Genomic DNA, 13,661 nt, shown 5'->3' with positions numbered 1-13,661 from the left:
TTGCACATTTTGGACGGTAAAGTGTTAGATGGGACACACAACGAACCGATGACTCATCGGCCGTTTTTCACGCCTCATACTGGATTAGCCATCACATGCAACAGGCTTCTTAATAATTGTGTAATTCCCTCAATCCCTCCAGAATTATTTCAGAGAGCTGGCCTTTGCTTTTCTGCATCACCCTCATATGCAAATCCACTGTAAATAAAAGAGTAACATAATGTGACATAATGGCACAAATCTGGGATCTTAGAAGGTGTTTGTTTTAAGACGTCTGATCAAGGCAAATGCTCAAATAAAAGTTCACACGCCAAATAGATGCAGATACTTTAATTGTCTAAACTGTGTGCAATGATTTACTTTGCCTTTAGTTGCAAACTCCACCCATCTGGCACCGAATTAGGCCAAAACCAAACAATGAAGTGTAATGTTTGCAAATACTATTTGCCCCAGGTCTGACTGAGAGATGCTTGGTTTCCTCTGCGGTAGAAACTCAAGTTCAATCCCAGCAGCAAACCTTGGTTTTTAGAAAGCACAATTCATTTTCATTCAACATCTTTTTTTTCTTTTGTTAGTTTATAGGTTGTTGCTTTAATAATTGTGTTAGTGTGAGCATTAATATAAGTATTATTACTCTTTTTCAGGAGGACTGAGACCTCTGAGGACTCTTTCTACCTCTGCTTCACCTCCCTGTGGGTTTGAGGCATTTGTGTGGCATGCCAGATTTTATCCCAGAGCTGTGACACCTGACCTGGGGCTAAACAGTGCCTCTGGTGTCCCTCAGGGCACCACAAATGCTGTCAGCTTTGTGTTTGAATACATCTGCAGACGTCGGCGCTGAAATGTGACTAAGGAAGACATCTTAAGAATCTCAATCATATGCAGCAAAAACTGAGTGATGGTAGTGATTTGCAGACTGAAAGCTGGTAGTGGAGTCTCTTACTCTGGGTTATACAGCAGCGTGCCAACCATCTTTTGGCTAAGAGCTGATGATCGTGGTCTCAGTGAGCAGCAGTTGGTCTCACCTGCCCAAGCTGCTTTGCCACAAGCCTGGCACTGACTAAACAACACCAGACTGGAGGTCAGCCAGAGCGAGGTCTAATGAGAGAGAAGCCACACCAAAGACTGGCATATCTGTCCTCACTTCAGAGCACCTGTGCCACAGTGTCTGTGTGATGAGAGCCAAAGTTGCCTCAGAACAGCCCGTCTTCCTCTAATTACTCGTTGTTATCACACAAATAATTTTCCTTCCTGAATTATTTTAGATGTCTGTTTTGTCTGGACCTTGAATTTGAATACAGTGGTGTCTCATGGTACCATACAGCCTTAATCAACAACAGTAAAATATTTCTTCATTGGCCTTTAATTATAGGAATGAGACCATGAGAATGTTGAGTTGGTGATTGAAATAAAATCTATTTTAATACTCGAGAAAAGTCATAATTTCTTTCCTTTCGGAAAGTTAGTTTTTCAAAACCATGAATCTGTGAGTAAAGTAGGTTTTGACTGTGTAGGAGAGAATATTGTTGCTACCCACTATCAGTATATTTTACGCACTAAATAGGTTCTTCCCCATAAACAGTGGCTTTTGGTTACTTTTTTTTAACGCTTTCTAAAGCCTCGTCTACTATTGTGCTGTAAGTCTGTCCCGTTCCCACCTTCATTTTTAAGGACTCTGCTTCATTTTCTGAATCTGAGTTCCTGAGAAACCTGCGTGAAAATAAGATGAATGTGTTGAAAAATAGTCACATGGAATGATATTTTGGAGAATAAAATGCATTTTTACGCATAAACTAAAGTAGAAAACAAGAGCGCGCAGAGGGCACTGATGTTACTCCAACTTTTGCTTTTTAGATCTGATGAAAGCTCCATAATATTAGTCCAAAAAGTACATTACAGTACCATGTTTTGTCAGATTTATTGTGCCTTTGAACCATCAATAAGTTAATAAGTGACCTTAAAGCAAATTTCGTGCGTATATTCACGTTGGCACGCTGTTGTTGTTGAAAGGGACGCGAAGTTAGAGGCAAATTTCAATCTAATCTAATCTAATGAAATCTCATATCTCACTGCACTGTAAGCAAACTATTCCATACTATTCGTGCGTTTATTCTGGCGGATATGGGGTGTCACAGCCAACTCATGCAGCCTTTGCGCACTGCACGTCCATGAGCAGTTTTATTCTCCTGGGAAACGCATTCTGCGCTCAAAGTTGTCCCACACAAATCAATTCACCAAACTACACTGCTTCAGATTTGAGAACCACTGTTCAAGTTCCCCTGTCTGTGCTTCACTTACTGTGAAACACTGGAAAACGGGAGGGTGGGAAAAAAAGACAGTTTATAATTGATGTTTTCCCATGGAGCAGCCCCTCCTCCTCGAAACAGAGGCTAACCCTCAGGTGGAAGAAATCTTTTAAGATTTTTGTGGGATAACATCAGGAGGGGTAGTCGACGCCAATGAAGTCCCTCCCCTATAGATCGGTGCTATAATACAAAGCAGTAAAAGCGGTAGGCACACACACAAGCGGCAGCAGCTCGACTAGAGATCCCGTGGCTTTTAATTCCCTCACTACTTTTTTTTAAACCCTCCTTCGATTTGCCCCGTTATTACCATTTATCCGAGGCGTTCATTTCCGCACCTGCCACACAGAGACCAAGCTAAGGCGAAGTAGAAGAGGAGACAAGGACACTGCGAGAGCCGGGAGAGGCAGACTGTAGAGATAGCAGCGGTGACCCGTTTGAGATCTTAAAGGACAAAAAAAAAAAAAAAAAAAAAATGCTGCTCTGGACCAAAATCGCGTTGGTCGGTCTCATCTGCTTGTCCTTGGTATCCTCTGGGATGGGATGCGGACCGGGCAGGGGCTACGGCAGGAGAAGACATCCGAAGAAGCTGACACCTCTTGCGTACAAGCAGTTCATCCCCAACGTCGCGGAGAAGACCCTCGGGGCAAGCGGTAAATACGAAGGCAAGATCACAAGAAACTCCGAGCGATTTAAAGAACTGACTCCCAATTATAACACAGACATCATATTCAAGGATGAGGAGAACACCGGTGCTGACAGGCTAATGACTCAGGTAAGGAGACGGAATAACCTTTTATTTTAATTTTATTGTGATTTTTATTTTTTTGCCCCCACTGTCCATTTCCTAACGCACCATCACTGCGTACTGCAACAACCCCCTTGTCAGACTGATTGCGCACCTTAAGTGAAGTCTGTTTTACCCGCTGCTGAACTCTTCACACTGAGCCTTTTAACTTCACTGCAAAGGCAGATGCGCTTTATACACCAGCATGGGAGTTTCCAAAGGCTGCAGGCTTGAAGCGAATATAGAAATCCAGCTGGATAAGTGATGTGCAGGCGGACAGTCAGGACACTCGGCTTTCATGATTGTGACAGTGTATTTAAAATATTAATGTGCCCCTCGCCTCATATCTATATTTGTATCTATGGGAGGCTCGTTTTGTTGCCTTACAGGGGCACGTCCATGTTAGATTTCATGCAGACTTTCTGTGTTTGCTGCCTATTTCGGCTTTACGTTGCAGCTTGTTTAAGCGCCTTTTCTTTACCCCAGCCCTGGGGATGCGCATCGCTTTAACAGCCGGGCTTACTGAGGCATGGCGTAGCTCATTCAGACGTTTCCTTGCACAGCCTTCTGTAATTTAGCCTTTCGCGTGGCGTGCATCTGTGCATGAAAACTGACATTTCTTTGAGAGTGTCCAGGCCTTGGTAAATGGGTGGGACTCGGCCAATTACACGAGCAAGGCGCACAGGAGTGCTGGTGTGTTTTACAATACACCTGCACGAAGGATGGCGTCTGTTTTAAATATCTCATCCTCTTGCAGCCAGTCAGTTTAAAACCTTATACCCGGTTCAGTGCAGCTAAGAAGAGGCTCACATACATCGGAGACATGCCTTGATTTCTCTCCAGGCTGCAGGATGTCGCGTCTCTTCAGCATGACTTTTAGCACTTAGATGCTGGTGAATTATTAAAAAGCTCTTGGGTGATATTGGCTCAGTAATAATAAAATGAAGGTGGTGATGGTGGTGCTGCTGGTGGTGATGAAGCCAGGCGCGCGCCGGTGTCCCTGAACCCGTGCCTAGCACCACGCATGAGGGCGAGCTCCAATAAAATATTCACAGTGCGTGCGTCGCTCAGCCCTCCCCACATCTCCTCTGCGATACACCTATAGGTTCTCATACGCAGGGATCGTGAAATTACAGTAGTGTGAGGATGTGATTACCAAGGCGAGGGGTTAGAGACCTAAACGGATTCTCCGTGGGGGTTTCCAGGTCTCTAGCAGGAACATAGTTTAATTTAACCATTATTTCGAGAATCTTTGAACTAAAGAAGCACCTGTCTTAATCCAAGCTTTTACTCTGAGTAAAAAGACCCGCATGCCTATAAGGATTTGCTTTTGCAGGTCAGCATCAAAACGAACAACGGTGGGAGGTGGAAGAGCTGATAAATTGTGATTACATGTGGCACCATACGCTTGTGCAGCGTGGCCTGTTGGGGGTTTCTTTTTGTTTGTCGGATTTATTTGGGTTTGTTCGTGATCCATTTCCCACTTGACTGTTTACAGAAAACACGGCGACCGACTCTAAGTGTGAAAATGTACACGAAAGAACTTTTAGGCGCCCCTCGCCGGGGCTTGAAACACAGTTTGAACTTAGAACCTTTGGTCAGCGGGAGGCCACAGTAAGTTAAAACAGGTGTGATTATCCTTTTTATATATGACACTGTAAAGCCACCAGATTGAAGCATGTGCACCCAAAGGAGAGTAAGTGTAGCTGCAAGCAACATAAGCATTATCACATGGGGATTTACGCCGTGCCAAGGCTTTATGCATGAATCCAGAGGGTTTTTACGCACGGAGTTTTACGCATGAATGCCTTGAACTTCTTTCGTTATCTCGCGGTTTAGAAAATAGGTGTTGTATTTATAAATGAAACAAGACACGTGTCTAGAGTAGCCCCGTTAGATATGTGCAATAAATGAATTAATCAGTCAATCAGTTTAGTGAGGTCTTGCCAAGATTATATACTCGAAGAAGCGCTTGAACAAGCACTCCTAACTAGTTTGACACAGCGCACTCCCAGAGAGCTGCCAACAAATACGCTTTAGAGACATTTACGAATAGATACACGAAGTGACGGGTCCTGACTTCATTAGGACCATCACTTTCGCCCGCTTTTAGACTTATGCTCACCTGTCGCTGACCCTCGTGAATTCAACTTGTGTTAAGTGACATTCTACGCAGAAAAGTGGGACAAAATAAGACTCCAAGGGGATTTTTAAGGCAATAAAATGACTTAAAATTAAACAACAACAACTTTGATTTGCCCTCTTTAAACAAGTGAAACTGTAAGCCACAATGTCAGGGGTTACTTTTTTACATTAGACCCAGTGCCAGACTAAACGGCGTTTTCATCTATTTTCTCCCCCTCCAAGCGTAACAGTGTTAAGAGCCTGCAGTGCAAACGAGTTGGAAACGAGATGAGCTGGCGGCTTGTTTGCACTGACAGGTAGCTGATAAGTGTTTCCTCTAACCAAATCATTTGTGAAAAGATTAAGAGGCAGGCTGTTGAACAACTTTACCCCGAGCACAAAGCGCCGGTCCAAGGCGCCCTGCTGGGCTTCATGGTGGTTGAGCAGAATTTGGCTTGATTTGCGGCACACGACCTAATGAATTAATAAATAGGTTAAGCTTTACGGCTCTTGACTCCGACAGTCTCTCTCAGTATGCAGAAGGGGTTTTTTAAGGAGAGTTTTTTATTTTTTTTTTTTAATTCAACACATTCTACAAGTGTGATATCCTCATAAAACAGCGACTGATATATATGACTTTGTTGTCTGTTATGCGAGCGGGTAGATTTGTGTGAACAACCCCCGATTGAAGACCTCAGACTGTCCCAACCGTGGCGTGGGGGTGGGAGGGCAGTGGGCTCTTCTTTGCCCCCAGTGCAATCCTGGGATATTTCACAAGTCTGTTAGTCAGCAGCCAAAACACCTCGACTTAAGAAGGCATGTCACGTTTCCAAGACTTTGCAGGAGAAGAGTAATGAAAGTTTCCCTCCGCCGCTGGACTGAAAAGACTCTTTGTGATGTTTTATTTGACATATTGGTTCGGCGTCCAGAATAGTTGTCTTGGAGAAGGCCAAGCATCTTCATTTAGAGCGCGGAGAGCTTAGGGTTCAACCAACTCCAGATATTTTAAGGCGGCAGCTGCTCTTGAAGATCATCTTCATATCATCTGGACATCAATTATTAATTTAAAGAAAACAAGCAACTGACAAAAGACTCCCTCATTCATCGCCTAATGCAGACTCGTGAATTCATACTGTATTAATGTTGTTTTTAATGCAACACTTCTGGATAGAAAAGGGTCACTGCTCGCACCTCTCCAAGACCAAAGACCCATATGTTATAGGCCAGTGAAGCGAATGCAGTGCCTTATCAATATTTCATCAGCAGCTTTCTTACCCGAGATGTGCCCTCTGACGCTGCTGCTAACACTGAGAAATGCAAGCTCAGGATCAGAGACGCAGTTCAGCTCCAGTGTTTCACCTCAGCTGAGAGGAAACAGGGGAGTCAGGTGGGTGGGGGGATGGAGTTGTGCGAGAGGCCTCAGTTGGTCCAGTTTTAATCTTTAATTGATATTAACCCTTGTGTGGTGTTCATGCTTTTGTTACTCGGGCAACATTGGCGGATCTGGTTTAACAGATGTTTACTTTTCTCCGTTCTAAGCAATAAAATCCACACATATGGTCAATATGTGGAATTTACCTCCGTCAGAGCGTATTTATGAACTAAAGCGCTGCTCGTTTTTGTGAGAAAATATAATAAATATCTAAATATAAAAAAGTTGTGAATCATATGAGCCTATGTAACTCAACCTCGTTAAACAAATAGCCTGTTTGCATCAGCTTCTACACAACACATGGGGGGCACTTTTGCTGTGTGTGCACATGTGTTTCTCGCCCACAAACATTTCACCTCTTCTTTTTGTTGCTACTGGATCTAGAATAGATCGGGGAATGTCTCCTGGTCCAGCCAGGGCCAAGTGTGTTGGTCCTGGCTGGACCACGTTGCCACGTTGCCACGTGGGATGCTTCATTCCTTGGACGAGGCCATTTAGTTTCACTTTTTCTCCACCTTGCTGTCTGCTGATGAGCTTCTCTTCACCCTCCTGTCTGTACTGTCCTCCCAATAAAGGCAAAAGTCCTCATGTACTAAAATCTCATCGTGTTCCAAATCCTCTCTTTCTCGTCTAAAATCATAGATATTGATCGATAAGGAGCCTCCCTAGCAAAGCTGTTTATTAGTTGTGCTCCTCCTCGATTTGTAGTTGGGACAAGGGGTATAATGTGCGGGGATGAGGGAGCAGACAGGTGCAGGTTTAACAAAGTTGGAACTTTGTGCGGAGCAGACAGACAGACAGAAAGAAAAAAACAAGCGCGCACAGCAACAGCAAGTCATGCAGGACGAGGAGGAGAGAGTGAAGGGACACCAGCACGACCACACTTCTATGACTACATGAGTGTGGGGGCTACAGTGTGATGCTTTATATGTTCTTCGCAGAAAATGAACCGGAATCTGTGGTGGAAATGATGATAAAGCACACAGTTCTTCTGGCACAAAGGGTAATTGCTGAAATGTAATAAATCTGTCGGAAGGCTGATTAGGTGATCTAATATTTTATTTCTCTGACCGCTTATCAGCCCCTATTTCTCTCGTCAGCTAAGCTGTGTCAGTGCAACGCGTGATTTGAGTGATTTTCACTTCATAAAAGCTGATATTTGCGCACTGTGGTGCTGTTTCTGGCAGTTCCGATGATGCATGGATTCATTTCTTGTTCCCACAGAGATGTAAAGACAAACTGAACTCGCTAGCCATCTCCGTGATGAACCAGTGGCCCGGAGTGAAGCTGCGGGTCACCGAGGGCTGGGACGAGGACGGACACCATTTAGAAGACTCTCTTCACTATGAGGGCAGAGCCGTGGACATCACCACTTCAGACAGAGACAAGAGCAAATACGGCACTCTGTCCAGGCTGGCGGTGGAAGCTGGATTTGACTGGGTCTACTATGAATCCAAGGCCCACATCCACTGCTCCGTGAAAGCAGGTATGGCTCCAAAGTAAAAAGAAAAACAGAATTGCGCTGATAATCTGCCATGCGCACCACTGGCTGTAGGACAACGGCGCGCATTTCCCATCAGGCGTGATTGCAATCGTTTGTAACAACAGGTGCAGCTCAGGGAAGCAGCAGTCCTGTTTTATCTTCTGGAAAAGTTTCCCCCAAGACTAGATTGTATCAGCTGATTGTGATGGGAAAGTAAAATAGAGTCGCAATAATACTTATCATGGGCTTACTGATCTGATGGTTATTGTGGACAAGTGTGACCACTGATCAATTCAATGATTTCAGTGATTAATCACAGAATCCTAGTGTTTGAGGGGTCATTTAAGTGCAGAGGTCAGATGTTTCAGATCTTTCCATTTGTTTTAACTGGATAGTTTTTATGAAACTGTAAGTAGTCATTTCTCTGAGTGATGTATAGGCATTTCCCGGTTAAAGGCGTTATAAGCGTTTCTCGTTGCAGCTTATTTCTTGATCTTACACCGCCCCACACTGTCTCCTGGTGGGAACCGCTACCATAGTCTAACGAAGCTGCTCGGCGTGACCTAGAAATAGCACATTTTTCTCGCTCCCTGATAAAAATAAGTGCTGCAAGGTGAATTTGGTAATCGTTTTTAATTATATGTGAGAAAATCATAAGAATTTTCTCTTCGAGGCGTTCATTTCCGTTTGTTTGTTTGTTTTTTGGGGGTTTATCGAGGCTCATATTCTACATAGGCCGTCACTACTGGACACCTATGACGCCCAGAAAATATTTCTCCACTTTGACTGATGAACCATGGTGCTTTTTCCTTCTTTCTTTTTTTTAAATTGATAAATCCCTTACTTATCATTCAGCACACACGTTTTGAGATCACAGTATGAGCTAGGCCGACGTGTCATTGGAGGTCATGCGACTTTACCAAAAGGATTTGGCTGAACAATGTTGAATTGGTTTGGGGTAAATCTGGTTTTCAGTTGTCACCTTATTTCATGCTCGGGAATCTTAAAAGAAGATTAAAAGCCCCAAATTCTGAGTAGGAAACCCTTTTTTTCTCCCTCTGTGCAGGACAGTGTGATCCTAGAGACTGGTATGTGAAGAGTTCCACCAAGGCCAAAATTATTGTCATCAAGATTGACAACAAAGCAGGGAGAGGTGGTAGACAGGGAGAGGGGGGACATTGATGTTGCACAACAGAAAGCATTTAAGAGTCCGGGCCCTCATTTAAATTCAAATCTACAACTCGAGAGGCTTGGAAAAGTGGCTCCACTGGGTAAATAGTAGTTGTGAGTCGCCTATTTGTGTGAATTGTCACATAGAGGTTTCTGCACCTGAGTAAATATGGGAAGAGTAGCTGGGAAAGGCGTAAGTGTTCTTTACGGAGAGTAGCTCGATCCACAAGTTGATTTAGAATAACAATGCCTGCTCTTCATTGGGGTTTTTAATTAAGAATAGATGAGCCAGGGCTTTCAGTTTTCCCGTCTCAGACAACGTGGGCTAAGCTAATACGCATCTGGCATCAAGGAGCCGACATCATTATGCAAAATGCATATGGCCCATCGTGTTGTGTAGAGGCAGAAAAAATACAGATAAAGGTGGATTTTTCAATCAATTTAAATTATTATGAATGGGCCTTTGAATGAGTTCTGGGCTGGAAATGTTCAAAGCGCATGTGATGTTTGTTTGCACGCGTTAAAAATTATTAATAAAAATCTCGCAGTGAGAAAAACGACTTAATGTTTTTCTTGTTTCTTCTAACAGAAAATTCAGTGGCAGCAAAGTCAGGCGGCTGCTTCCCCGGATCCTCCACGGTCACCCTTCAGGATGGCACCAAGAAAGCAGTCAAAGATCTCAAAAGCGGCGACAGGGTCATGACAGCAGATGACGACGGAAATGTAATTTACACCGACTTCATCATGTTTATAGACCGAGATTCGATGCTAAGGAGGATCTTCTATGTGATCGAAACCGACTCGGGCCAGAAAATAACCCTCACCGCCGCGCACCTCCTCTTCGTCAGCCGCAACAGCTCCAGCGAGGCGGAGAAGCGGATGTCTGCGATTTTCGCCAGTCAAGTCCAGCCTGGACAGAAAGTGTTCGTCTTTGACGCAGAGCGAAGTCGACTCGAGCCTGTGACCATCAAACGGATTTACACGCAAAGTCACGAGGGTTCCTTTGCGCCCGTGACTGCACAGGGGACCATCGTGGTGGACCAGATCCTTGCGTCCTGTTACGCAGTGATCGAAGACCACGACTTGGCACACTGGGCCCTGGCACCCGTCAGGCTCGCCCACTGGGTGTCCTCGTTCCTATTTAGCTCCCAGCCCCCAAGCAGTGTACAAAACGAAGGAGTGCACTGGTACTCCAAAATCCTTTATCAATTAGGGACATGGCTCTTGGACAGCCACTCGATGCATCCACTTGGAATGTCGGTATACCCAAGTTGAAACAGCTGCGACAGGAGCAGAACGAGACTTTAAATGTAGGACACACGAACTATACAGTAGATTACAAATAATAATAATAATAATAATAATAATAATTAAAAAGAGAAAGAGAGAAAGAAAAAAAGCGAACTGACAGACAGACGTGACATGACAAGGGCCCCAGCGGAGTTGGGATATTTATTTCAGTGACTTTTCCATGATGTGTCCCCCTTTCAAAGAATGAATGGAGCCTTAAAAAGTTTCTCTTTGAATAATTTATTCTCATGTGAACTCTGCTGCTGTCACATAAATGGATTCTGAAACTGTGTGAGCAGCAAATTGTGCATAATCTATTTTTGTAAATATCAAATGCAAAAAAAAAAGAAAGGAAAAATGAAGAAAAAAATTGAAAAATGGGAAAAAAAAATCGGAAACAGAAAGAAGATCATGTAAAACGGAACTGACTTTGACAGGCTGTAAGTTTCATGTATATATATATATATATATATATATATATATATATATATATATATATATATATATATATATATATATATATCTCAGCTGACTGTTATATTTTGGGGAGAGAGGAAAAAAGTACCCTCGCGGGGTTCCATAAATTATATTTTTATACACAGAATTGTAAATTAGATTTTGACAGATCGCTACCGAATCACATTTCGTTATTTGAAATAGTGTAAGATATGAAAATATATTTTAATTTAAATACAGTAGCTGGGAAAGTGTTGGAAAATCTTGTACTGCTTGGTTTATTAAGAATTTTATTATTTTGTAAACTGTTCGTTTCAGTTGTTGGAGAGGGACAGATATTCTGCCCCATGTCTGCATTCTCTGCTTTTTTATGTGTATGTGTTTCTTTTCTGTTTTCTTTTGAGAAAAAATAATATCAAATGCAGATTCTGACAATTCAGTAACAGTTAAAGTAGTACTGAAACCGTTTCGTTAAATAAATTAATAAGTAACTCCTGTAAATGTACTAAAATCTTATTTTTCTTTTCATATTTTGTAATAGGGAAATAGTTTTATAGAAATGAACTGCAGGCTGATGCACAGTTTGAATAGACTATATATAGGCAGACCTACCAGTTAACTTTCATAACAGGGCGATGTGTCAAAAAATGTCTAGAATTTATTATTTATATGTTTATTATAAAATGAGATAAAGAACATTTTCAAACTTGGAGTTGTTATATGTCTTTTTCAAAAAACAGTGCCAGAGGAACCACACAGTAGTGGGAAGAACGGGGGCTTTTTGGCCATATTATTTGGACATTTACAACCAAATTATAATCTGGACTCCGTCAAGAGATATATCAATTGGCTTGGTTCACGCCCGCCCCCCGCCAAAAAAAATCCCCACAGCCTATTTGATGGCTTACGCACAAAAAACTGGGAGAATATTGCGCTTTGATCTACCTTTTGCATGCTTGCGAAATGTTGAAAGCCTATGTCAAATTTAACGAGGTCTGCCCTCCGCAAATAACTTCCAACGCGCAGACAAATTAAACACAAGCGTCTTTGTTGGCCACAGGTCTGCCTCTCGGCGTCTGCTGGTTCAGGTCAGATCGCTCCATCCGACAGTAACTGACAGTCGGGGCTCATTATAAAGAAACGCTGCAGTCCCACTAGTCCACATTACAGCTTTGTTAGTCTTAACAAATCACTATAATCCTGTAGTATTTTCATAGACTTATAGTGCGCATGCAGCACTTAATAGTGAGCTCTCAGAGATGCGTTTTTGTCCTCTAGTGGAGCGCTTTGGCATCGGGCTGCACATCTTCTCAAATCGATTACTGCATTAGCTTTTTTGGAGATATCATCTTCAGTGATAGGGCGACACCTTGTGGTTAAATTAGACAATTGGAAGTGATATTCTGCAGCTGGGTGTAAATACTTAACGTAAAACCTGAATTAAGTTCTGGAAAAAGGATTTTTATATAACCAACTCTAGTCAAAGTGTTTGTAAAGCTGGGAGCAAAATCATACAGTCAAGCAGAAGAACAAAAGCAGTTCTGAAAATGTGAGACTATAAATTCAAATTAAAAAAAAGAAAGAAAGAAAAGCCCACGCACATAAAAAAAGATAAATGCTGGTGAATCACTCAGACCCATCAAAGGTAAAAGGGGCCTCTGAACCTGGGTTTCTGAACACTGTTGCAACATGAGCAGGAATTCCATTTTCGTCTCTCGCATTGTGTTGTGCTGTTGATATTGTGAGGTGGAAACTTCAGGGAGGGACAAAGCGGCCCATCTCTCCCGGCACTGTGACCTTGGGTGCCTGTCAGATACAAAAGCGTTGGTGCAGGGCAGCATTCCTCAGAGCAGGTAAACAGAGCCTCCTCTAATCCCTCTGGGGGCCCTCAGTCTGCTGGAGCTCAACGACGGCTTTTACAAATGTTGACATTTGCAAACATGAACAGTCTGGCATTCTGCAAAAACAAAACTCCCCCGTTTCTAAGAGAGTTCTGCAAACGGCAGAGCTTGTCCTCTCTGCAGGCAGCTTTTGCTCCTTCGCGGCAGCAGCCAGCAGAGTGCTCAACGTGGAAGTGGCAAGTTAGAGGGAAGCAGAAATCCACAAGGCCTTAATTGAGAGATGTCCCTTTATTCCTACTAATGTAGTATTAATAGAGCAAAGAAGAAAGCAGAACTTTTTGTGACAGGCCAGCATGGATAGATGGATGGATACAGGCCTGCAGAGATGGGAGAGTATGCACCCATCACTTTGGTTAAAAATGGCAATTGTGGTTTTCCAACTAAACTATTTAATTTGAATAAACTGATACTGGTTTATGGTTTAAAGTGAACACACTGCAACAAGTTTTCCACTTCAGAATCACAGCTACATAGTTACACCTTTTGGCCCCTTTTCTACACTCTGTACTCTGATATTTGGCCGAGCTGAGCAGCATTAAGTTTCTGATTGTTCGAGGAACACAAATTCCACCCAGAGTGATGCTGCCTGTATTAAAACCCTGAACTTTGCTGCAAGGTAACAGTGCTAAGCATTCGTCCCTCATACTTCTGACTTATAGAAAGCATACCCTACCAGTAACAAGGGTTTACAAATGAGCACTACTTAACTTTAAGG

The 13,661-nt window shown here is 43.0% G+C and overlaps 1 protein-coding gene across 1 annotated transcript; it reads left to right on the top strand.

Moving 5' to 3' along the window:
- Positions 1–2,431: 2,431 nt before the first annotated feature.
- shha (sonic hedgehog signaling molecule a) lies at positions 2,432–11,755 on the top strand. Its single transcript, XM_084939468.1, has 3 exons — positions 2,432–3,078; positions 7,871–8,132; positions 9,889–11,755. The coding sequence occupies exons 1-3, from the start codon at positions 2,779–2,781 to the stop codon at positions 10,572–10,574; spliced, it is 1,248 nt and encodes a 415-aa protein (XP_084795594.1). The 5' UTR covers positions 2,432–2,778; the 3' UTR covers positions 10,575–11,755.
- Positions 11,756–13,661: the final 1,906 nt, after the last annotated feature.

Source organism: Perissodus microlepis, chromosome 9 (assembly GCF_051167445.1).
Source record: "Perissodus microlepis isolate ML-2025 ecotype Zambia chromosome 9, ASM5116744v1, whole genome shotgun sequence".
NCBI lineage: Eukaryota > Metazoa > Chordata > Actinopteri > Cichliformes > Cichlidae > Perissodus > Perissodus microlepis.
Note: the sequence above shows the minus strand (reverse complement) of the source record. Positions and strands in the feature narration are given on the sequence as shown.

What these genes read in the sequence shown, in the direction of transcription:
- shha (XM_084939468.1), top strand. Translation starts at nt 2,779, where the DNA reads ATGCTGCTCTGGACCAAAATCGCGTTGGTCGGTCTCATCTGCTTGTCC. An exon ending in CTGACAGGCTAATGACTCAG is followed by an intron (nt 3,079 to 7,870) that starts GTAAGGAGACGG and finishes TTGTTCCCACAG; the next exon opens with AGATGTAAAGACAAACTGAA. An exon ending in CCACTGCTCCGTGAAAGCAG is followed by an intron (nt 8,133 to 9,888) that starts GTATGGCTCCAA and finishes TTCTTCTAACAG; the next exon opens with AAAATTCAGTGGCAGCAAAG.